Source organism: Bacillus rossius, chromosome 3, assembly GCF_032445375.1.
Source record: "Bacillus rossius redtenbacheri isolate Brsri chromosome 3, Brsri_v3, whole genome shotgun sequence".
Classification (NCBI taxonomy): Eukaryota; Metazoa; Arthropoda; class Insecta; order Phasmatodea; family Bacillidae; genus Bacillus; species Bacillus rossius.
In genome coordinates this window covers 11201534-11224864 of record NC_086332.1, presented here as the reverse complement: position 1 = coordinate 11224864, position 23331 = coordinate 11201534, and the positions used below count along the sequence as shown (strand labels likewise).

The 23331-nt window shown below is 38.4% G+C and overlaps 1 protein-coding gene across 2 annotated transcripts in view; it reads left to right on the top strand.

The window, feature by feature from the left end:
- Positions 1 to 22461, top strand: part of LOC134531392 (furin-like) — a 158438-nt gene extending 135977 nt beyond the window's left edge. The window contains exons 4-6 of one of the 2 annotated variants that reach the window (XM_063367095.1): positions 10957 to 11104; positions 17109 to 17237; positions 22113 to 22459. In XM_063367095.1, the coding sequence (XP_063223165.1) occupies positions 10957 to 11104; positions 17109 to 17146 (186 nt within the window). In that variant the 3' untranslated portion in view covers positions 17147 to 17237; positions 22113 to 22459. Of the gene's footprint in view, positions 1 to 10956; positions 11105 to 17108; positions 17238 to 22112 lie in introns of both variants that reach the window. The other variant, XM_063367096.1, reaches the window with a different exon arrangement.
- Positions 22462 to 23331: the final 870 nt, after the last annotated feature.

Sequence of the window (23331 nt, the reverse complement as noted above, 5' to 3'; positions counted from 1 at the left end):
ATAAGAACATGGCACCCCTTCTAGTTTTTGATGTTTCCGCACAAGACGATCGTATTAACTCAAATATAATTGACTGTAGGATCGAAATTACAGCCTCTGAAAATATTCCTAGAGACACGAAAGCTTATGCTCTCATAATCCACGATCGTTTAGCCACAAATAACTCGAGGGATAAAATGGTTAAAATATTAGTGTGATTACATCAGTCGTGTCTAAACACCCGAGCGAGCATGTACTGTAACATACAAGCCTTCCAGTCCCAGTTTGGTATTGTAGTGAAAGAACTTAGTATAACTTACAGCAACGGAAATTCAATTACCTATGTATTCAAATCTCCATTTGAATGGAACGACTTGGACAAAAAATCAAAGTCTACAAACCAATGGCTTACGAAAAATTTTCATGGCCTCAGATGGGACGATGGCGATATTCCACATGAATAAATTAAAAACTATTTCAATAAGATTTTATTTGGTGATGTACATGTGGCGGGGATCGAACAAAAACGCCTGTTAAATAAGTACTGTAAACCGGAAATTAACATAATAGATATTCAGAAGGAGTATGACTGTCCCTCGCTTGCACAACTTCGAAAAGAATACTGTGGGCAGGTTGAAACAAGCTTGCGGATGAATACATGGGTTCTGTGGAAATGGTGCCAAAAAAAAAATAGTTCCGAGGTTATATATGGAAGCGAATTCAAAACGGATGAGTCAGTATCAGAATGACGTGTAACGTGCAAGGACTGAACTCACAGAACGGGTTCGTTCTTAAAGAACTTGCATTTACGGGTAAAGATGGTGTGACTACAGTAAAAACATTTAAGCCACCATACGACTGGAACTACCTTCATCAGCGATGCAAGAAAACCAACATTCGACTATCCTGCACTCAACATGGGCTTCGCTGGTGTCAAGGTGGACTTCCATTCCGCAAGATCGGTAACACTGTAAGAAATCTACTAAGTGGTACGATCTATGTGGCTGACCGTCAACAGAAGTTCTGGCTGCAGAAAATTTGTCGAGGTACTGTAAATAGTGTTAATATTGTCGACCTACAAAGCGAGTTTTGCTGCCCGCCACTTGCATACCTTGTTGTGAAATATACCGATAAATTACATGAATGTCAACGGCGTAAAAAGAGGTTGCAGTGTGCAGAGTGTAACTCGAAAGCTTTGGACGAATGGCTGGCCGATAAGCCGACTTGGGCTGTTTCTGACAACGAGGACGATTCCAGTTCCGACAATTCCATGGATGTGTCAGACTAACCTGATTGTGCAACGACAAAAAATGTGCTACGAAAAAACAATGTCTGCCATTCTAGCATTTGGGAAGTGCGGTATGCTTACTGAACTCGACAAGACAGAAGAACTACCCTACTTACCTAAAGAATTTTTGCTGGTGTATGCAGCCAATCAAATAAAGTGGGTATTCGACTACTTGTCTACAAATTTGAAAAATGATCCGAACATAGTGGATTGCCTGCCATGCACCGAGTGTTTCGACAATGACAGGCCTGAACAAGACACACCTTCAACACCGCACAGTCGTGGATGGTGCAAGAAAATACATGAAATTATTTAAAATAGTGTGTATTACATAATAATGTCTCAGTACGTAAAATGTTGCGCTACAGTGAGGACATGGATTATGTGATTTTATTAAAGGGTCATAAAACCATTACTTATAGTGTGGATGGATATGTTGTGTTCTCTGAACAATGTAATGATGGTTGTCATGTCGGCTACTTGCATGGAGAGAAATCAACAATAAAAATATTTGAAACTAAAACTTGCGATTCTTCTATATGTCCTGTGTTCAATATTAATTCCTCAAATAATGAACCTAATGCCGAAACAAGTTCTACAGATATTAATTGTGATTGTAACTGTCATCACCACTATCATGGTTTCTGTGAATGTATTCGACGACTACTTAACTATTTTTTCAAGCGATGAGTCATACAGACAGGTTCTAACCGGTTATATGTAAAAGCCGATCGGTATATGTAAAAAGCCGGTCAGTACGAGTTTGGAAGCCTCAGAATGCAGACGTTTCATCCTGCTAATCCGTACGTTAGTGTGAAACATGCTTTATCCCAGGTAAGCTATTCATACTGGAATGGCGGGGACATAAAAAGCTATACGGAGACATGTGACAGTTTATTTCATACTTTGGTTTCCGATGACTTGACTTCATACGAACATTGTCAAAATATTGTTAGCTGCCAAATTTACGGACAGTGCCCTGTGTTTTACATGAGGGAACAAACAGTGCTACCGAGTTCTATCGATCAAGTAATTGAGTTTGCAAAAAATCAAGAAAGACTGCCTCTTCATTCTCCCGAATGTGCTACTATACAGTTCTACAATCCTGCAACAAACTGTATTACTACGAGCGAAGTGGGTATTCAAACCATGAAAGATCAAACTTCCAACATGCGAAAAGTGTACCAGAAAGAAAAGAATCCTCGCAAGCCTGCTAAAAACAATTTGAAAAATACAAGTACTTTCTTCGAACCAGCAGCCCTGCATACTGCGGATGTTCAACTGATTGTACGCAATGAAATGCAAAATATATTTAAAAGAATGTCGGAGTTAATAAATGTGGAATAAGTTTATTGTTTGTAAAATGTCTGTAATGTGTTCTTACTTTAAAATAAATGTATTGAACTTACCCGATTTATTTTATTTCCTTGCATTACCTGTATTATCATTTAGCTGCTCGAGTGTCGGCTGGCGCCACAAAGTCGCAGACCTTTTGTAGCATGTGCGTCATGACTGCAGCTCGAGTGCTTGGACTGTTGACGAGCTGTTTGTGGCAGGCTCAGACATTCCTGAGCACCTCATGGCGCCACAAAGTCGCGGACTAATGGACCTGCTACGACATGCACGGTCACGTATATTGTTCGGGCCCCCCTCAGCACTGCGAGACGACATTCCTGAGTGATGAGTCACGATGCATGCAGTGCCTCGCCGCCTTATCACCTAGGTCATTAGTGGTTTTACCCGACTCACCAGTGGTAGGGTATCTGCTCCACACCTCTCATAGACCTGCCACGACCTGCGCATGAGTCATGCCGGGTTTTTCCGAAGACAAAGGTACTTCCCCTCCACATACTACATTCCTATTGGTAGGTTCGGTAAAAATACTCTGTTCCTATTGGCTGTATTGGGAGGTCCGCGACTATAAAAGGACAGGATTAGAGGGTCGGAGCTTCATTGTGAGTTTGGAGTTTGAGTGAGTTCGTGTGTGAGTTTCGCTGCTACCACGATTCCTACCGCCAACACTACATCTCCTTCTACAGCTCCACTGCACCATTTTCTGAGGTATGCTACATGTTTCATTAGTTTCTCAGCTTAAACTTTTTTGTAGGTTATCAGCTTAAACTTCTTTTAGGTTATCAGCTAATTTTTTCTGTATACTTTAACTTTTATGTATGCTAGCAGGAATATTTTTTTCAGCTTTGGATTTTCGACTAACTGTTTCTCTGTACTTAAACTTTTGTATAAGCTAGCAGGAATATTTTTCAGCTAACTACTTCTCTGTACTTGAACTTTTTGTATAAGCTATCAGTAATATTTTTCAGCTAACTACTTCTCTGTACTTGAACTTTAGTGTATGTCAGCAGGACTTGGACTTAAACTTATGCGTGGGTAAGCAGGAATTGTTTAGCTTAAACTTTTAACAGTACTTTAAATATTCTAGCATTGTTAGGTTGTGCATTAGACTAGTTTTGAACATGTTTAGTTAACATTGAATAATTTTTCAGCTTTAACTTTAATCAGTACTTTAAATATTCTACCATTTTTTAGGATTGTACATGAAGGAGTAGCTTTGAGGTTATGTTTGTAACTTTTTATTTAGTAAAATTGCTAACAGTTTAGGCTAGTAAGCTTGAGGACTAGAGTTTTGAGGGCATGTTTGCAACTTTTTTTATTTAGTTAAGTACATTGCTATCAGTTTAGGTTAGTAAGCTTGATGGCTAGAGTTTTGAGGTTATGTTTGCAACTTTTTTTTTATTTAGTAACATCGCTATCAGTTTAGGTTAGTAAGCTTGAGGACTAGGGTTTTTGAGGTTATGTTTGTTTTCGTGTTAACAGCTAGCTACATTGTTTATGTATTTTGTTATAGTTCTCCGTACGTCGAGCTTCCTTCGCGTGTTCCGTACGTTGAGACCGGACTACAGATAGCTGTGATGGCATCTACCACGCATAAATGTCGTTTCTGCCCTGCTGTGTTTTCACTGGGACACAACCGCTACCGTCACGAGCGTCAGTGTGCTGACAACCAGCTTCGTGACTTCCAGCAGTGCCACCTGTGTGGAAAGATGGTCACACGCACCGACAAGATGCAGCAGCATCTGGCTACATGTACCGGTGCTGTACCTACGACATCGGGCACCCGGTGTAGCTTCTGCTACAAGACCTTCACCTATGCTAATGATGCCAGACGTCATGAGAAGTCGGCTTGCGGACTAAACCCTAACCGCAAAGCACATTCATGTGAAAACTGTGCTAAGGAGTTCTCCAGAGCAGATACTTTAAAAGCACATACCAAAGTGTGCAAGGGTCCTGCTCCACCTCCAACCAAAAAGCAGAGGATGGCAGCACTCAAGCCTGCAGTTACGCCCAAGCCTTCGACCAGCCGTACAAAGCTGGTTACCGGGGCTGGTTTAGCCAACACCCACGGCTTCATCATTGCCGAAGTGGGTTTCAAGGGTAACTTGAAGACGTACGTGGCAATAAATACAACAAGTTCTACTAAGGACATTTGTGCATACCTGGACTCCATCAAGGCTAAAATAATAAGCCAACTTGTGGAGGAGATTGAGGAGAATGGTCCACTGAAGTTCAATATAGTGCTTGAGTGCGACTACGAAAAACCTATGGATGCCAGCGAAGACAAGAGGGCATTCAAAACCATGAATGCCCCCCTCTACGCAGTTCATGAGGTGGAGGAAGCAGTTACTGAATCCATCTCTAAGATCTGCAAGGAGGAGGAAGACTACATGGGAAAGGGATCCGGATGGACTTTGTCAGCAGTCAAGCGACTACAGCTTCGCATAAATAAGCTTGATCCACTCCGTGCCAGCTCCTACATCGAACTGCCTACCACCATCGAGTCAAAACATGCAGTGATAAATCCGCAGAACCTCGAAGATCACATGTGCTTTAAGTGGTCGATTCTTGTGAAGTACGTTGAAGGCGAGCACCCAGAACGTGTCAACCAGCGCTACCGTGACCTGGAAGATAAATTCAATTTCAACAACATTGACTTCCCTACTCCAATCAAGCAAATACCGCTGTTTGAAAAACAGAACCCCGGAGTCTCCATCAACATCTACAGTATCGACGAGAATCTGAATGTTGTTCCTGCACGAGTCGCTCCTGAAGAAAAAGGACATCATTTCGATCTGCTGCTCTTGGTCAATGACGATTCGTCCCATTTCACCTACATCAAAAAATTTTCTGCCCTGGTTCGCTCCCAACTCACTACACACACTGAGGCTATTCATGTTTGCAAAAGATGCTTTAAGCATTATGATGATAAGGATAGGGTTAGTGGACTCACGGGTCTTCAGTGTTTGGCAAAACACAGTGAGCTCTGCAAACAGCATGCCGCTGTTAGGATGGAAATGCCACAGCTTGATGAAAATGGTCAGCCTCCTGTTCTGAAGTTCAAAAACTTCCACCATGCCGATAAGATGCCTATCGTGGTATATTGCGACTTTGAGGCTATTCTAGAGAAAATCCATACATGTCACCCGAATCCTGATGCGCCATACACGCTGCAGTATCAAAAGCATAAGGCATATAGCTACTGCATTTACATGAAAGTGGATAACACCATCATCCCTGCACACCTCACTTCTTCACTTCCTTCACAGCCTGAAGTGTATAGGGGTTGTGACGCAGAAGATAAGTTCATTTCTCGCATTGTGGAAATTGGACATGATGTCCAGAAAATCTTTTCCACATCTGTTCCAATGACTCCGCTCACGCATGCTCAAAACACCGCTTTTCTGCAAGCAAGATGTTGTTGCTACTGTGGAGGAAAGTTCGGAGGAAATTCAAAGAAAGTCCATGATCATAATCACTTCACCGGCGAATTTATTGGGCCTGCATGTAACGACTGCAACCTTCTCAGGCGCAGACCAAAAAAGTTGATTGTGTTCTTCCACAACCTGGCCTACGACCAGAACTTCATTATCAGGAAGTTAGGGTACGACACTAAAGAAATTTTCATAATTCCGAATTCAGAGGAGAAGCTGATAACTTTTTCTAAGAAGTTACATGATAAGTTCAGCATTCAGTTTGTAGATACGTTCCGCTTCATGAGTCGTGGTCTCGCTTCGCTCGCTGAGTTCTTGCCTGCAGACAAATTTGTCAGTACTGCTGAGTTTTTCGCTCCTGATGAGCTGGAATTGGTTACCCGCAAAGGAGTATTCCCATACGATTTTGTAGATTCTTTTGTTCGACTAGACGATACTTGTCTTCCACCTATCGATGATTTCTACAATAGTCTGACTGATTCAGGGATTTCAGAGATGGAGTATGCTCATGCAGGGAAAGTCTGGGACACGTTTCAGTGTGCTACTTTGGGGGAGTACGCTGACTTGTACCTAAAGACAGATGTCCTGATCCTGACGGATGTGTTCGAGAATTTTCGCAGTCTTTGCTTGGACACGTACAGTCCTCGCACTACATTTCTTGTCCAGGATTCGCTTTCGACGCGATGCTTCGTACCACAGGTGTAAAACTCGAGCTTCTGACAGATTATGACATGTACATGTTTGTGGAAGCAGGTATTCGCGGTGGTGTAGCGCAAAGCATCAAGAGGCATTGTGTGGCTAATAACACCTACGTGCCTGAGACATATGATGCATCCAAGCCATCCACCTATCTGGAGTACATTGATGCCAATAATTTGTATGGGTGGGCAATGTCTCTGCCGCTCCCCATTCGTCATTTCAAATGGTCAGACACATCCATTGATGTTATGTCTGTACCGGATGATTCTCCTATCGGGTACATTATCGAGTGTGATGTGGAGTACCCTCCCGAGCTCCATGAAAGTCACAAAGACCTGCCGTTTCTTCCCGTGAATCAATGTCCGCCTGGCTCAAAGCAATCGAAACTCATGACAACGCTGGAAAATAAGGAACATTACATTGTACACTACAGAAACCTCCAGCAAGCAGTATCATATGGGTTGATGGTTACTAAGATACACAGAGTCCTTCAGTTTGAGCAGTCGGCATGGTTGGAGCCGTATATTCAGCTCAACACCAACAAACGCAAAGCAGCAGCCAACGAGTTCGAGAAGGAGTTCTTTAAGTTGGCTGTGAACTCCACGTTCGGGAAACTTATGGAGAACAAGAGGCGGAGGCTCAAAATGGAGCTGGTGTGCTCCGAGAAGAGATTTAAGAAACTGGTGTGTCGCCCATCCTTCAAGGACCGCACGATGTATGAACCGAATTTAACGCTTGTCCACCTGAACCATGAGACCATCATTTTTGACAAACCGATCTATGCCGGACTAGCAGTACTCGACCTTTCCAAAACACTTATGTACGACTTCCACTACAATACTATGAAACCCCGATACAATGATAATATTCATCTAGCATACATGGACACCGACAGTTTTGTCTACGAGATCCATACACAGGACTTCTACCATGACCTCAAAGCCGACTTCACATTAATGGCGAAGTTCGACACAAGCTGCTACCCTTCCGACCACCCTTGCTTCTCCCCAGTCAACAAAAAGGTTGTTGGCAAATTCAAGGACGAGTGTGGAGGAGAAGTAATGAGCGAGTTTGTCAGTCTACGGGCCAAACTCTATGCCTACAAGTGCGGTGGCAAGGTCGAGAAAAAGGCCAAGGGCATCCAGCGTTGTGTGGTCAAAAACCGCATCACATTCGGTGACTACCTGGATGCCCTGCAAGACCACCGCACAAGGAGGGCAGGCGTTAGAGCCATACGGTCGAGGCAGCATGTGCTGTATAGTGAGTATAGTAATAAGCTGGCCATCACGTGGGAGGATGATAAGCGACGTATCTGCGAGGATGGTATCCGCACAATCCCCCACGGCTATATAGGAGACGACGAATAATTTTTTTCTGCAAATAGTTTGGGTGTTGCTGTTTCAATTTGTTGTATAGTTTCAGTTTTTTTTGTTGTATAGTTTCAATCTTTTGTATAGTCTCAATTTTTGTTGTATTGTTTCCATTTCTGTTGTATAGTTTCCGTTTTTTTGTTTTATAGTTTCCGTTTTTTGTTTTATAGTTTCCATTTTTTGTTTTATAGTTTCCATTTTCGTTGTATAGTTTCCATTTTTGCTATATGGTTTCATTTTTTGTTGTATAGATTCGTTTGATGTGTATGTATTTTTCTTTAATCCAGAATTTGTTTTTGTAGTGTTCGAGGTTATTTAAATAAATATGATAATACATACATACTGCTTATTATTTAAAATAAAGAACCTTTATTCCTCAAGGTACTTATACTTAATTTGATATTGTAAAATGGTCATGTAATTATACATAAACACCTAAATATCTGCTTCCATGCAGCTTTTTAAACACGAGTACGCAAACACGGACTTGTTTAGAAATGATATTATGCGCAAACACCTAAATATCTGCTTCCATGCAGCTTTTAAACACGAGTACGCAAACACGGACTATGAAAAATTTCTGGTCCGCTAAGATGGAGTAATAAATTTATATTTTTTAAAATTATAATTACTTTAACTATCGCATCCGCAGCAATGAAATAATAACATATATGTTAGTTAAAACCTGTAAATGATTATGCCTTTAAGAATAAATGGTTGTCACAACAACAAAATGACTGAGGATTATATGGTCTATAAGGATCATAACAACATTGGTACGGGATAGAAAGTCGGCCTTACATACACTAAGGTGCTTTAGGATGGTGATGACATCATCGGATGAAATCAATATGGCGGAATCCAGGATGGCTGCCTCCAGCAGACGATAATGGTTTAGATTATTGTTTTTATAATAAATTTATTTTAAACATGGTGGTGTTACGAAAAATTGCGACAGGGATGAGTGGGGTGTTCGATGATGTAATCATAATGTAGAAGAGTGGGGCGCTCGATGATGTAAACGTAATGTATAGGAGTGTGGTGCTAGATAATTGTAACATTTAATTAAAATTAAATTATTAATTTTTATTTTTTTAAATTAAAATCGGATAATAAATAAGGATTTTCAAGATGGCGGACATGACGTCATAATAAGGTGGAATGTTCTAGAAAACAAAATGGTCTTCGGGGTCAAAGGTTAAAGTCAAATCCAAGATGGCGGCCGGAAGTGACGTAATCCAAGATGGCCACCGGAAGTGACGTAATCCAAGATGGCGACCGGAAGTGACGTAATCCAAGATGGCCACCGGAGGTGACGTAATCCAAGATGGCCGCCGGAAGTGACGTAATCCAAGATGGCCGCCTCGAATCCCTGAATCCCCAGCCGTGAGCCGGTGTCCCAGGACATACTTTATATACCTACTGTAACGTAGGGAAGTGATTATGCTAAATTATTATGACCAGTAAAATAATTCGATTTATTCGTACTTGTGTCTCAATGTACTCCTTCAGACAAAATTTAAATTCTAAGTTCTCTCAAAATAGTTTTATTGTGCTTATAATAGTAAAATAAAATTTAAAAACTATATATATCTTGCTGTAAAAATAAAATATAAATGTTTCTAACACATCCAGTATATCATAACTTCATAAAAAAAATGTATAATATTTAGTAAGATAAACCTAAGAAAACGTTTCTTTGCCAGATGTAGAGAGGTTATGTGGCTAAAGTTTTGTTTAATCTTAGGCTACATTCGTGATAGCACGCAAACGATATAAATAACACAGTTGCACGCACAGCACAGAAGTCCAAGCTAGATTCGCACACAACACAGCATTTAGAATCATTCCAACATCATTTAACTTCTGTCGAAACTTTCAGTTTGAAATGTTTGAACTTTGTCAGCTATTATTTACAGAAGCAGTTGTTTGCCTAAATCTAAGCAATTTATTTCATCCCTTTGTTTTTAACATTTAAGAATAAAACTTTTAACTTTTGGAGTAATAAACTACAAATAATTAGCTCGTAAATACATACTCGAGTTAGTTTCATTTTTATTGTTGAAATGCACATATTAAAAAACCAAAGCTTTTATTATATTCCGCTGACATAGGGCCTACGCTGATTGGCCGAAAACAGAAATCGGCTGACAGCAAAGAGAAAAGTTAGAAGTTCGACAACTCTCTGTGCGCTGTGCTCATGCTGTTTTGCTGTGCTTGTGCTATTTTCTAATGTGGCTGCTGTTAGCTGTTTGTGTGCATTCAGTGTCCGTGCGTTTTTGCTTTGCGCGTGCTGTGGTGAGTGAATGTAGTTCAGCTTTTACATACGTTTTTCTAATAGATGCACTGGTATACCTGTGAAAAACGTTGACCAAAATGTGCATTTAGAAATTTAAGAACTTAAAAATTATTCTGCTAGTTTTTGGTACGATATAAATTCCCTTCGAGACACATTCTCGACAACTGCTTCAACAGTTAGGTAACAAGGTTATACTACACATCGGCAACATTGTGTAAGAAATATTGATAAACACATAATATAATGCATTACTATTAATTGAGAAGCAAGAAAATTCTCTTGTCGTGTAGTGATTAACGTTCTGGTGATATAAATGCCATATTTTAGTTTACAAATACAATATATTCTCATAAAAAACTTGCAATGAAAGTACAATACAAACCTTTATATTATTTCATGCTATACAATTATGTTTTACGATATTTATTGTGTTAAACAGAAACATTTTTAGTAGTAGTTATCTGGTTATTTTGTTTTAAAATGCATGCACAAAGACATGTTTGTAAGTGATTTTTTTTTTGTGGTTTACTTCAGGGCTATCTCGAACCGGATGGCCAGGAAGAAAAGATTTTGTCTCCTCAGCATGGACTAGAAACAGTCTTCTACACTTGCAACGAAAAAGAAATGACGGAGCAGACCAGATACTGCAAAGCACACGAACATTTCAACACGAGTGTCACGGGTAAGTTTTGCTTGATGTATATATATATAGTTGTTTTTTTTGGGGGGGGGGGGGCAGATTTCGTTGCTATGATAAACCTTCAGGCCAGGTGCATAGCGACATGAAGTTGTCTCAGACAGAGCAACTCAGTCTCTGTGACTCGTGTCTGGGAGGGTAACACCGCTAACTGAGGCGCAAAGCAAGTCAGCATCCTGCAACGCCACTTGTGGACCTCACACAGAAACTGTCTCAAACGCTTACATTTATATCTCAGTTGGTGTTAGTACTTTATTGCGTTTTATATTGTGAAAATGAAAAATTTCTAAAAAAAAAATGTGGAATTAGTGCGTAACCACCCAACGATGTAGGGGAGACCGGGGTAAGTTGGCGAACGGGGTAAGATGACGAATCGTATGTAACTAATCCAGAAACACAGATAGACGGTTGGCGCACCTGTGACCTTGTGTGTCACCATCTGCACCTACTAGGCAGGTGCAGCGGAATTTTCCAGTCAGTTTGAATGTGGCAGTTTTGAGAGGCAGTCTGTTTCGTGAGCCATTGTTGTAATATTGAAGGTACGTATGTTAAGCTATTACGAGAAAAGAGTCCATTTGTTTTAAATGTTTATATATGTAAAATGAAATGCTGACTTTTGGGAGTATTTTAGTGTATAGATTGTTGAAGAAAATTTGTTAATGTTGTTCGTGATTTTGGTAAAGCAAAAATACGGCTGCTGGGGCAATTTGACGGGGGCAAGATGACGAATTCGTCATCTTGCCCCTGCAATCGTCAACTTGCCATAGGTAATGACAGTGTGAGCATTATTTTGTATTATATGTGTTATCTAAACCAATGATGTACAATTATGACGAACATTTAAGTAAAATAAAAATAATAATGAAATTATAAAATATTATAAATAGTTCCTGTGTTAATAGTCGTAACAATTTTGTTTGATTTTTTTGTAGATGCCTAGGCATATTATAAGCGGAAAACGGAAAGGAGGCGTTGGAGTGACGTAGAGATAGATAGAAGAGGCAGACTGAAGAGAAGAAAAATGAAAGAAAAACTAAGAAAACTGAAAAACAAAGCTCTGATCATTCTGTAGCAAAACCATAAAGCCTAAATAGCGTTTCTTGCCCTGCATGTGAAGAAGTTTTCGTGGAACCTCCAAATGAAGACTGGATTCAGTGTTCTACATGTTCTGAGTGGTGGCACGAAAACTTTTCCAATTATGAAGTCAAGGAATTATATCAAAGTCGTTCAAATATGTTACAATATATCTTCTTTACATCCTGCACGTTGTTTAGTGTAGGATATCTATAAAACTATTGTTTACTTTGTCCATAAACATATATATTTTGGTTTCGTCATCTTACCCCAATAGGTTCGTCAACTTACCCCACTCCTGGGGCAAGATGACGAATGTGTTAACTAATTGGTTTCTTGTCAATAACTTCGGAACTACGCAAAGTAATACAACCTTTTTACATATTTAGGTAGAAATTAGTATGTACTTCGTATTGGTACCAAATTAGATATTATATATGCTTATTTATCTGTTAAAGGCCATTTCAAAGCTTAACATCGTCAACTTGCCCCGGTCTCCCCTACTACTACATCAGTTCACAACACATGACTTGACTGTAAGTGGAGTAATAATATAATAATACTTTTGACTCAGAGCTCGTATCTAGGAAGTCAGCCAAAACCTCGATTTTGATTTCATCATGAAATATTCCACAAAACAAGGCCATGTCTTTGACAACTGCCTCACGAAACTGCTGTATTATACATGGACAACTGCGTCACAAAGTTCCTGTTCTGTTCTGCTCTACTGCGCCACACAACTCAATATGCGTCTAGCGTAAAAACTGCATGTAAACAACGCAGATAGAATTTGAATGCAAAAAAAGTGTTGGAATTGTATTTCAATGGATTTTGGTGATGATATTACAGCCAAGATTTTTATAGTTACGTGAAATAATAAAAAGTTGGGAGTGGGTGGAAAGTACCGCCAGAATGTTTTCAACCCATTCCCAGTGTACATTATTAACGTGTTGCATAAATGTGCGCGATGAGAAAATCGTCGCGAAAAGCATTTAAAAACGTGGCTAAGATGAGGTTATGGTTTGAGTTGTTTGCCATCGTTGATGATGGCTGCATCACCAAGGGAGGCCGAAACGCCAGGCTTTTTTTACACCCACGCAGGACTAAGAAGTATTTGTTGGTTGCTTTGGCCACGATTTACTTCGGTCTAGATGTAAACATTTCGAATGGGTTTATGTGCAGGTCATATTTTGCATGACGTTGCTTGGCTTCTGTGTTATAAACGCGTCGAAGGTACTACAGTTGCTGCCCTGAATATGGCAACAGCAAGGTCGACCGAAATGTAGGTGAAATCTCTGACTTCGATGCAGCTACAACCCATAAGTAGGGGCAGGAAATTTTCGCGAAAAAATCTGAACGCCTACTAGACTGCAACAAGGTATACCCACACCAGCGGTTTCTTCCTTGTGATTGGAGGTCGTCTGCGAGAGAAATCGTTGCCTTGTTTGCACGAGCCACTATGGACGAGTTTGCTTCCACACCGAATTAGTGTGATTGGTTGTTGTAACAATCGACATGCACCTCAAAGTAACTCACCCAATCACGAAACACAGACGATGCTACAGTGTTTTAACATCCAGCTACTCTCGGGATCTTTTCGGGAAATTTTCATGGCCCTAACCATAAGCCAAGAAACTTTTTTTAATGGTCGTGGAAGCCATGATCCTATAGGTACCTATTGCTTGTTTGACAAAATATTTTGCTATTTAGCAGCACATTCCCAAACAAGTGGCTTTTTCAAGCTTGATCAACTGTTGTATGTATTTGTTTCTCGGTGTGTTTTAGTTTAAGTACAATTAATCCTCAATTCTTATATTTTAACTTAGAGACGTAAACGTACACAACAATGCAGGAAAACAGAGAAAGGAACCGACTTTACGGTTAGAAATCACAGTAAATTTACGGACTTGTCAACGAAGAATTAACCTCAAATAAACGAATAATTCTTCATAATATCAAATCACTTAATATTCTTAGAAACTATCCCAGATTTTGATTTGCGAGTTGTATGTTTCGTTCTAAACAAAGATAAACTAAACACGTGGACAAAGGACAAGTTTTTGAAAGGTTTTGTTAATATACCAAGAACATTATTTTGTAATCGTGTAAATTTACGAAGATAGTCGTTAATATACTAAGATCTCTGAATGATTTGTAACCAGTGTTCGTAGATTTAAGGCATTTCCTACCATACAATCTCGTTACAAGTTCGTCCAAGTCAATGAATACTGGCAAGAAAAATGGTCAATCTGTGTAAAAGAAGTAAATTTAGGAGTGCGAAGGTTGTTTCTTTTGGTGATGTAAAATAATAGTAATAATAATAAAAACAAGTCGATCCTGGTTCAAATATCGACAGGGTCGAACCCGGATATTTTTTTCTTAAGTACGAAACTTAAGGCGTTGTATCGCATTCCATGTTAATTTTTTGTTTGCTTTTTATTCATTAAATTGGTTTTTAAGGGCTATCTCCGAAATTTTAACTGTATACCTCATTTACATTTGTTGTTCAGCCAGCAATAAAATGTAATATCATGGGCGAAATAGTCGCGCAAGTGATGATAGTTACAAAGACTTATTACACTAAATTAATATCAATTGAAAATATTTGTGGCATAAAAACAAATCAAGGGAGAAATCGGTTTAAAATTTTAGAAATAAGTAAAAGTAATAACAAATACACGCAAAAAAAAATAAGTATCCATCACCAAGAAATGTGGAGCGTGGTGCTACGACGTGAAACGATAAATGCAAACGTACTTTCGTATAATAATGTTCTTTGCCACGACAGATAATATGGTTTGATTGCAAGCCAATCAAAGTTGTTTCTCGCGCTAAAGAAATTTTTGCTTGGAATGAGTTTCTATTGTAGAAACCAGGTAGCATCATCGTTAATATCGTATTATATATATAAAGAATGTTCATAAAGTCTTTCTCTCATTGCAAACATTAATAACATGCTAGCAGTTGTAGTTTTCATGTTATTAATGTTTGTAATGAGGGAAAGACTTTATGGACACCCTGTATAATTCCGGGGAGTTCCGCCAGGAGTGAAGCCTGCGGCTTGAGTTGACTCAACACGGGAAACCTCACCAGGCCCGGACACCTTAAGGATGACATATTGAGACCTATTTCTTGGTTCGGCGGGAGGTGGTTCATGGCCGTTCTGAACTGGCGGAGGGATTTGTCTGGGTACTATGTAATGCAGTGTAATGCTTTATTATGTTGTATAAAACAGAGGAAGCAAATCCGTAGATTTCGCAAAGGGGTGGGGGAGGGGTGACCGATGGCCCGAGATTTTCAACGTGCCGGTTTCAACCGACACAATTCATCTCTGGATAGGGCGATTGTATGTGGTTTTTTTTTCTGCCCCTGTGTCGGCCATGTGTGTCGGCCTTAAAAACAATACAGGAAGTTTTTCATAAAACATAGTTTCAACGTCTACGTTCATCAAACCTGTTTTTCAACGGTCACGATTTTTGAAAAAGGCAAGCGGGCTTCGCCCAGGATCCACGCCTGTGGTAGCTGGACGTTATAAAACACTGCAATATATATTTTTTTCAAATGACATTAACATTAATTAATTTGAAATTTTAACACTCGAGGGCATTTCGGATTTACGTGTTTATATCGATAAGAATTTTGTTTTTACAATTTTTTTTTCCTTAGAAATTGACCACGATTAATGCGATCGCATTAACATGATCACGTTAACCTCGGCGGAATGCACACACGACCAGCCGTGACCAACGTTAGTTTAAACCGGGTCCGTTGCAAGACGCACGCCAGCACGTTGCAAGACGCACGCCAGCACGTTGCAAGAGTCGCGACGCCCGGCGGCGGGGAAATAAATGTTATTAAACATGTTAACTGCGCTAAATCATCGCGGTGATTTATGTCTTGTCGTTTATCCGGCGCGTGATCATGACCCAATGCCTTCCCATCGCTGCGGGCTCCCAAGTCCACAGGAAGCTTTGCAAGGACATATTAAGACATAGTAAGAAATAAGACCTATGACATATGGCGAAGCTACATTTTTGAATTATCTGAGTGGCTTGAACGTTTCGACAGCTGGATACACGAACAATCATTGATGGAAGATTTATTTTCCGATACGGAATAATTACGAAAATTTATCTGCGAATCCCTACACAAGTTTCTTGGCTGTTATTCTTGTGTATGCGTAATCGAACAGTCGGATTGAATTTAATTCTTGTATTTGAAAGGATGTATAAGGAGTATTAAACAAGCAATACAAACCAGATCTCTCTAAAAAAAAAAGGAATAAAATGATAACGGAAAAGCTATACCCTGGAAACTTGAATAAGTCATATTAAAGGAACTGATTTATTATATAATAAAAACTGTATAATATAATATAATATATATAATCTTGTGCGTGTCTATTATAATTTGTGTACTACAATTAAAATGTACTACTCTTGCAAACCTTGAAAAAGGATTATATCCAGAGTAGTTTTAAGTAATATATATAACCCTTAATAAATTTCTCTATAGGCTATAAGTAGAGACCGGAAAAATTCGCGGATTCATTTCGTGATAGGCTGAAATTCAAACATGTGAATAATTCTGCTGGTTCTGCTATTGGCTAGCAGTTTAACTGGAGCTCTCTGGGCCAATGAGAGACTATCGACCAAAGAAGCGTCGAATCACAAGCTGCCCAGTGGAGACGACTCACAATTTAGTAACCAATGAACACGCGTGTTTACTTGAGAAGTGCAGAGGATAATGGAGGCTATCCTAAAGGTCATTGAATCAGCGAATTTTTTCCGGTCCCTAGCTATAAGATAATCTGCAAGAACATATTACGATTTGACGTATTCTGCACCGCGGATGTGGACGACGGACGTCGGGGAAGGAGGTGTGTCGCGACAGCAGGTGGTGTGTGCCTGTGCAGGGGACGGCTGCTTGCCGGAGCCGCTGCGCCGGAGGTGATACCTGCGGGCACACCTGGTGACCTCCGTCCATCAGCCCCCCGCCGCGGGCAGCCTGGCGACGCACCGCGGTGGCCGCCGGCTCGCATGCGGTGGGCAGAGCTCAGCCGACACCACCGAGACTGCCAGGCCTTCCCGCCTTTGAATGTATATACTGTATAGAAGTCGCCAGCCCAGGTTAAACATTTCTAATACGGTTTTGAGGTAGTTGGTTAATTCACCGCAAGCAATCGCCACCATCTCTAGGGCACCGACTTGTGGTGGTCCCTAGCGGACAAGTGTCGAACTCTTCAAACACCCCTTCCCCCTCCTGTTGAACGACCTCGAGCTGCAGTGAATGATAGGTGGGGGGTGCGGGGAATGACAGCGGGCGACAGCACTGCGCTCTAACGTGTAAATAACAACTAAGACGATACAGGGCGTTGCGGCAGCGCACTGCAGCGGTGAAGTTCCCAAGCTGCTCTCATACGCTTCTGAAAAACGTAGAGTAAATCCTATCCACTCGCGACTTCTATACAGTATATATATTCAAATTTCCCGCCCTGTAGCCTGGAGCCCGTCACGTCACGCACATGTGGCAAGGCCTTGGGTCTCGGCGGTGTTGGCTCAGTGCGCGCGCTGCGACTCATACATAGAGACCGGAAATATTCGCGGATTCATTTCACGATATGCTATAATTCAAACATGTGTACAATTCTGCTGGTTCTGCTATTGGCTCGCAGTTTAACTTGAGCTCTCTGGGCCAATGAGAGACTATCGACCAAAGAAGCGTCGAATCACAAGCTACCCAGTGGAGACGACTCACAATTTAGTACCCAATGAACACCCACGTTTACTTGAAAAATGCAGAGGATAATGGAGGCTATCCTAGAGGGCATTGAATCCGAGAATTTTTCCGGTCCCTACGTCATACCTAGAGACCGGAAATATTCGCGGATTCATTTCACGATATGCTACAATCCAAACAACTGTACATTTGTATTGCTTCTGTGATTGGCTCACAGTTTATCTGAAGGACTTTTAGCCAATAATGGGAAACCTTCAACCAAAAAAAAAAGTATCGAATCGCGAGCGTCCCAGTTGACAAGTATCACGAGTCAATAGCCGATAAGCAAGTGGCATTTGCCTGAGTATGTAGAGGTTTGTGGAGTCTATCCTAGAGGTCATCTAAAGCGCGAATTTTTCCAGTCTCTACTCATACCTATTTGCTTGGCGTCACAAAAAATAACTTTCTTTAACTACGCACGCAAATAGTTAATAGAAATAAACTGATAAAAGGACTGGCATGATACTACAAATATGGTTGCTAAAGTCTCAATTAAAAAAAAAGAAAATAAATAAGAGTTTAAAAAACTAAAAAACACGCTTTTATAGAATATCCAACTAAAAAATAGAAAATAGATTTTAATTAATTTAATTTTAAAATAGTGTAAATTTAAAAATGTATTTTATTTAAAAAAAACCGTGGGGTGCATGGTGTCAATAGTTATAATTATTTTACCGACAGATATGAGTAGAAGGATTATCATTTTGATATCATCTTAAAAAGCACCCCACGCCTTTTTTTAAAAAAATACATTTTTTATTTTACACTATTTATAAATTAAATTTATTGAAATTTATTTTCTATTTTTTAGTTGGATTATCTATAAAAGCGTGTTTTTTAAATTTTTTATACTCTTTTTTATTTTTTACTTTTTAGTTTTGTTTATTTATAAAAGCGTTTTTTTTAATTTTTTTAAAACTGTTATTTGTTCTAATCTACTATTAATTCCGTGATAACTATAAGTAACTGTAATTATTTTACAAATTATTAATGTGTACAGCTGTATTGATAGTCAAATCTCGATTTTAGAAGCCATTCAAAAATTTTAACGTTATCAATATATACAGTGAGTCTTAATGGTATAAGGTTATTGACGAACAAGTGATATCGACCAGTCTTACATACTGTACGAAATTAATGCTGTGAATCAGGAAAGGATGGGAGTTACGGATTAATTATTACGTGAAGCGTTCCACATTTACGTAACAGGAATTTTGGGAAGAAGGATAAGGATTGAGAAAGGATGAGGAAAGGACCTGCTCAATGAGAGTGTATACAATATGTGAGAAAAATTCGGATAGACCGGACTGGGATTCGAACCCAGAGCCTTCCGATGACATGTCGGCTGCTCTACCATCGGGCGCTCGATGTACGATAAATATGATACAAAGCGCCCCACGCTTTTTTCACAATAATACTAGTATTTTTCATTCTTTATTGTTTTAAGCTTATTTTAAAAATTATTTCCACAATTTCTTCCAAGTAAAAATCCTTAAACTGTAAGTTTTGCTCTCTATCCAAATATGTTTTTGATGTAACATCTATCAAACTTATCCATATTTTCCGTGTTTGATGTCTTTTATTTAATGAGTTACTGACCTTGGCATAATTTGGAGTATTTGTAACTGCTTGGTGTTAATTTGCAGGTTGGTGTTCGAGTAGAATTTTAAAATCTGCCCATCAGGTGTAGCTATTGAGGTTATGCATATGGTGTTTGATTTCCCATCTGCTGTTGGTTTCACAGCAAAATCAAACTTCAATTTTTCCATGTTTCGTGAAATATTTGCATAAAATGTTGTTTTATAATAATATTTCACTCTTGGTTGATTGGTAAAATTAAACAAATACGTAATTGTGTTTCTCTATTTAACGAAAGAAACAACATTTAAAGCCCTTATTTCAGGTTATTTTCTTCATATTTTTACAAATATAGATAATATTCTCTTCAAGAAAGTAGGTATATTGTTCACAATAATCATAACCCACTCTCACTTTTCATTTAATTAAATGTCACAATATTTAGTAGGCTTTGTTTACATCGCGCCAAGACAAACTGAAAGAAAAGAGTTCGCACATGAGCAAAATGGTTTTCTTTACATATATATCTTTGTTTCATTTTACCAATAAATTGACAAAAATCTTATTTTTCAAATAGATTAATGGAATTATCTTATCAAATTAGTGTATTGTCATCGGTCCTCGATAAATCTACAAAGTTTCAATGAAATCTGGCTGTTTAGTGTGGGTCAAAATCGCACCCAAAGGAGTCGGTTACAAACATACATACAAACAAACATACAAACAAACACACAGGTGAAGCTAATATAAAGCGTGTAAAAAGGGGGGTTGTCTGTAAAGTCGGTTTATGGACGATAATTTTACGTGATAACGTCATAAGATAACATTGATGAAAAATTGCAAACTTTTTAATTTTCAAATATTATTTACAGTTTTTTTGTAAATTTAATTTAAATAATTTGTTTAAATATAATCACGAACAATTAGTTAAAAAGTCCGCCTTAACCTGTTCGATATTATGGTAGATTTTCTCGCACGGTGGTTGGCCAGTTCCTGCACGCTCGGCTCAGGCGGAACGTGACATTTTTTCGTGCGTGCAACCGGCGTTCATCGATTTATAAGACGTTATCACGTCAAAAACTATCTGTAATTACGCATGCAAATAGCTAATAGAAATAAAATAATAAAAGGACTGGAGTGATACTATAAATATGGTTGTTAAAGTATAATTTTTAAAAAAGAAATAAATACCAAATATTTAATATTAATACGAACACGCGCATGCAATTAATTACATATTATATATAACTATGTAAGCAATGACTGTTAATTCACGACAGTGTACCTACCTGATATTTCTTTGTTGGAAAACTGTTGAGGTGGGCCGTTTACGCCATATTAAAAATGTGTTAATTTTTTTTGCAATGTTTTTAATTTCTTTTCTATTACTCAAGATATGTTTTAATTAAAAGGGACGTATATAATACTCACATCGGTTTTATTTTCGTCGTTAATATGAATTTTAATTAGTAATGAAAATTAATCTACATAAATAACGTTTATTTAGATATATTTACCTTAAATATTTATTAAATAATAATGTAATAATTTATCATTTATAATGGAAATAAATTAAAAAACGGGAAAATAACCTCACATTTGAATAAAGTTTATAAACACAATTTCTATCACTAATATTCGTAATAATTAAATATTTTTTTAACATATGGACCTGTGTTCAGTATCAGTCACTAATGTTTTATTTGTATGTACCTTTTTTTTCATCCTGTTAAAATTTTTGTTGCATGCTGAGCGCGCATGGTAAAAATTCATTTTCATTATTTTTGCATAACATACCCAAAGAAGTATAACTTCCAAATCACGCAATTTATAAACTTCTCAGACCATCCGAGTGGAGCCTGTTTACGAAATGCATTCAATAATTTCCCGTGTTTCGTTTTTAAACTGTATTTTTTTTTTTAGGAGATTGTAAATGGTTAAAATGCGTGTTTTCAAAGTAAATGCTAAGCATGAAACACTTGAAAAGGACTCAAGGTACTTGATAATCTCACACGTGGTTGTCCTGTGTAGACGAGACGAGAAGACTTCGCGCCAATCCAGAGGCGACATCACCGGGCGTCGCACTTTAACATCCCGCCTCGCTGACGCAGATACGCCCTTGACTAGGCCTTGCTACGGCGTGTGCTAGACCACGGCCATGCCGGATTAGTGGATAATGCCGGATCTTCAAACGTTTCACAACATTAAGAAAGCAAAACATAGGATAATTCATGACTTACTTGCATATAAAAAAATTCACATATTTTATTTAAAAAATATATTATAATCAAACAACAACCTAATCAATTCTACGTTACTCGTTTAAATTATGTACTAACATCTTTGTACAATTTGCTCGGGTTGTCATTATGACTTATAATAAGTAATGAATGAACCATTTAATACCACGAGTACACTACATTTTTTTGTGATTTCTCTTCCCGAATACGTGTTAACAGGAGATATTATTTCATTTACAAAATTATTTTTCATTTGTCTAAGATATTGTTTTACACCACAAGAGTAATTAATATAGGCTATATATTTTTTGTTGTTGTTTCAGGAGACACAGCGAAGGACTGATCGAATGTCATCGAGTTTCCACAGCTTCGTAACAAATGACGAAATCAGTTTAAACTTGGTTTGGTGAAGAAGAAAAATTCCGGCTCACTTAGTGTACGTCAAAATATCTCGAGCTGGAGTGCTAGTACTAGGGATGTTTTCAAAAACTTTGTCCTTCAAACATAAACTATAACATAACAACCATATTGTGACGGATAACTGCTGGACATAGACCTTGTATTTTTAACACAAAAACTATTTTAAAAAATGAAATTAATGAATTGTAATTGAGCATTATGTATTGTGTAAAGCATGTTATCGTTGTGTATTTGAGTATGATTAGATTATATTCCAAAGTTCGAATTTATTATTTCAAAGAAAATTTCTTAGTAATATGCAATTAATTAACAAAGACTGGAATTTTTTTTATTCAAACTGTAGAATATAAAGATACTATTTCAATAATATAATAAGAACAAAAACACATTACAATTTTTAAAGTAAAATAATTAAATTATTAACATAGCTTTGTTACGTTTATTTATGTTAAGATTTCATGGGCACGAATATTTTTGAGATTGAAGAGGAAAACCTAAGAGTTTGAAAATTTCTCTCTTTCGTTACTTACACTGTACCTTAAAACATCCGGGTTTCCTACTTTAATTATCTCGTTAATTTATTCCCTTACTTTCGTATCATTAGTAAGAAACCAAGGCAAATCAGTTAGGATCTTATTCCTGTGAAGTGCCATAAAGCTATATATTATTGTTCCAATTATTTGAGGATTTTTAAAGGGAGTGGTGACAATACTGAAAAAAAAAGGGCAAATTTTCTTTCGTATTGGCTATGCTGAGTATTGTTTTACATTAGGATTCTTAGTATCTAAAGAGCGAAGACGAAAACAGAACACGAATTTGAACACCTGATTACAGTTTTACGTGAGTAGTATGTAAATAAGGGGCTAATGTCCCTGGAGTGGAGTGTGGGGCATGAAACAATGTCCGCCATCTTGGATTGTGACATTACTGGCGCCATCTTGTATGAACTTGGCTTTGACCTTGACCCTTGACCTTGAACTTTGTCCTTGACCTTAAAGGACGTCATAATTTCAAAATGGCCGTCGTGACGTCATAAATTTAAAATGGAGTATTCCAAATTGACGGACTTACGGTCATAATCCAAGATGGCGGACGTCGACTCCAGACCTACATTCCCACTCC